General features: G+C 47.8%; 1 protein-coding gene across 1 annotated transcript in view; it reads right to left on the reverse strand.

Moving 5' to 3' along the window:
* lrp6 (low density lipoprotein receptor-related protein 6) overlaps positions 1 to 2,500 on the reverse strand; it is a 48,766-nt gene that overhangs the window by 27,855 nt on the left and 18,411 nt on the right. The window contains 1 exon segment of the mRNA XM_056239919.1: positions 290 to 506. Coding sequence (XP_056095894.1) covers positions 290 to 506 — 217 coding nt within the window.

Raw genomic sequence — 2,500 nt, forward strand, 5'->3', positions numbered from 1 at the left:
GTTTTATACAGTCTATGGTACTAACACACACACTCATGTGTAACGAACTCCATCAGTCGTATAAAACAGATCCGGCCTGGGCCTTGCACGCACGACTCTAATTGGTGGAATTTTCTGCACAGCATTATGGGTAATGTAGTTTTTCACCACATATTTTAATCACATTTTGCTTGGAGAAAGGGTTATTATTCAACATCAATAACTATTTTGCGTGTGTAGGTGTGTTATAGCAGCAAGCTCCGCCCCAGATATGTAGCCCCGCCCCTGGTGTGTAGCCCCGCCCCCTCACCAAAGGTCTGCGTGACGTAGGTGGCCTTGATGCCCATGAGGTCGGGCAGCTGGTCGATGATGACCTCTCGCTCCAGGCTGGTCTTGTGCATGCGCTCGATGCTGCGCCGCTGCCAGTCCGTCCAGTAGATGAAGTCTCCCAGCAGAGAGAACCCGAAGATGTGCGGGAGGTTCTCCTCCACCAGAACCTGGCGGCCCGAGCCGTCCATCTCCATCACCTGCGGAGCAGAGGAGAGGTCAGAGACACACACACACACACACCTCCATCACCTGCGGAGCAGAGGAGAGGTCAGAGACACACACACACACACACCTCCATCACCTGCGGAGCAGAGGAGAGGTCAGAGACACACACACACACACACCTCCATCACCTGCGGAGCAGAGGAGAGGTCAGTCAGACACACACACACACCTCCATCACCTGCGGACCAGAGGAGAGGTCAGACACACACACACACACACACACCTCCATCACCTGCGGAGCAGAGGAGAGGTCAGTCAGACACACACACACACACACCTCCATCACCTGCGGAGCAGAGGAGAGGTCAGAGACACACACACACACACACCTCCATCACCTGCGGAGCAGAGGAGAGGTCAGAGACACACACACACACACACCTCCATCACCTGCGGAGCAGAGGAGAGGTCAGAGACACACACACACACACACCTCCATCACCTGCGGAGCAGAGGAGAGGTCAGAGACACACACACACACACACCTCCATCACCTGCGGAGCAGAGGAGAGGTCAGAGACACACACACACACACACCTCCATCACCTGCGGAGCAGAGGATGAGGTCAGTCAGACACACACACACACCTCCATCACCTGCGGAGCAGAGGAGAGGTCAGTCAGACACACACACACACACACATCTCCATCACCTGCGGAGCAGAGGAGAGGTCAGTCAGACACACACACACACACACATCTCCATCACCTGCGGAGCAGAGGAGAGGTCAGTCAGACACACACACACACACACACATCTCCATCACCTGCGGACCAGAGGAGAGGTCAGACACACACACACACACACAAACATCTCCATCACCTGCGGACCAGAGGAGAGGGCAGACACACACACACACACACACACACACACTAGGGTTGCGGCGGTGAGGAAATTTCCCACCGGTTAATCGACGTGTGACGTGTGGCGGGGGAGTTAAATAGCTTTTAAATGCGTGCGCGTTATACTTTCACTTTCGAAATAAGCGTCAATTGGCAATTCAGCGTCAATTGCTTGAATGGACAAAAAAACAACAACTCGGCTCGCTGATAATAAAACTTTTATTTATAGACAGAACTTTTATTAGCATAACGAACTAATAAAAATAACCCCATGCATAGGCTGAAAAAAGTGAAAATCGGCAAACTGTGGGCCCAAACAAATAAGAACCATAAAACGTTGATTAACGAATAAGAAAATAAAATAGGCCTAAATAAATTACACAAAGTTTAAATAAGATAAAACCAAATAAATAAGACCCCATTTACACCTGGTATTAAAATGCGATCTGTATCCAGATAAGTTATCCGGATAATAAAAACCGCATGTTAATGCAAGGTGTCGTTGTGATCGGATTGTGATCGGATCTGCCTGACCACATCTGGAGGTAGTCTGGCTGCATTGTGTTCGGATCTTTACTAGGTGTAAACGCAATCTGGTTGTTGAAACCACATATGTATATTTTACTCCTCCCAAAAATGCTAAAAAAAATAAACGTGTGAGAGTGTTATAGGCTATTTCATGTCAGATATGACGACGCTACTGCAACACGCATTACCGCAGATGAGCAGCTGAGCGTCTATTCATCAAGCCAACGTGCAAACATCGCAAATAAAAGTGAAAGTAAGTCACAGACGCTTAACACACAATCATCTTCAAGTAAAAAAACGAAATTATCTTACCAGGGCTGTTGTCACTTTTTCTTATTGCTGTCTTTGATTTTGAAATGAGCTGATGATCAATAAAATGCAGCTCACCTCTGTTGCCTCGTTGACGTGCAATCCATTAAATCATAGCGCGGGAGTTGAAGTCGGATTTATATCCGTTTTGCAAAAACACATTTATGTGGCCAGGTGTAAATGGAATCGGTAAGATCAGAACACTTATTATCCGGATAACTTATCTGGATACAGATCTCATTTTAATACCAGGTGTAAATGGGGTCTAAGAGACGAATATAAAATC

The sequence above is a fragment of the Rhinichthys klamathensis genome, unplaced genomic scaffold (genome assembly GCF_029890125.1).
Source record: "Rhinichthys klamathensis goyatoka isolate OS25496 unplaced genomic scaffold, OSU_Roscu_1.1 h1tg000574l_1, whole genome shotgun sequence".
Lineage (NCBI taxonomy): Eukaryota > Metazoa > Chordata > Actinopteri > Cypriniformes > Leuciscidae > Rhinichthys > Rhinichthys klamathensis.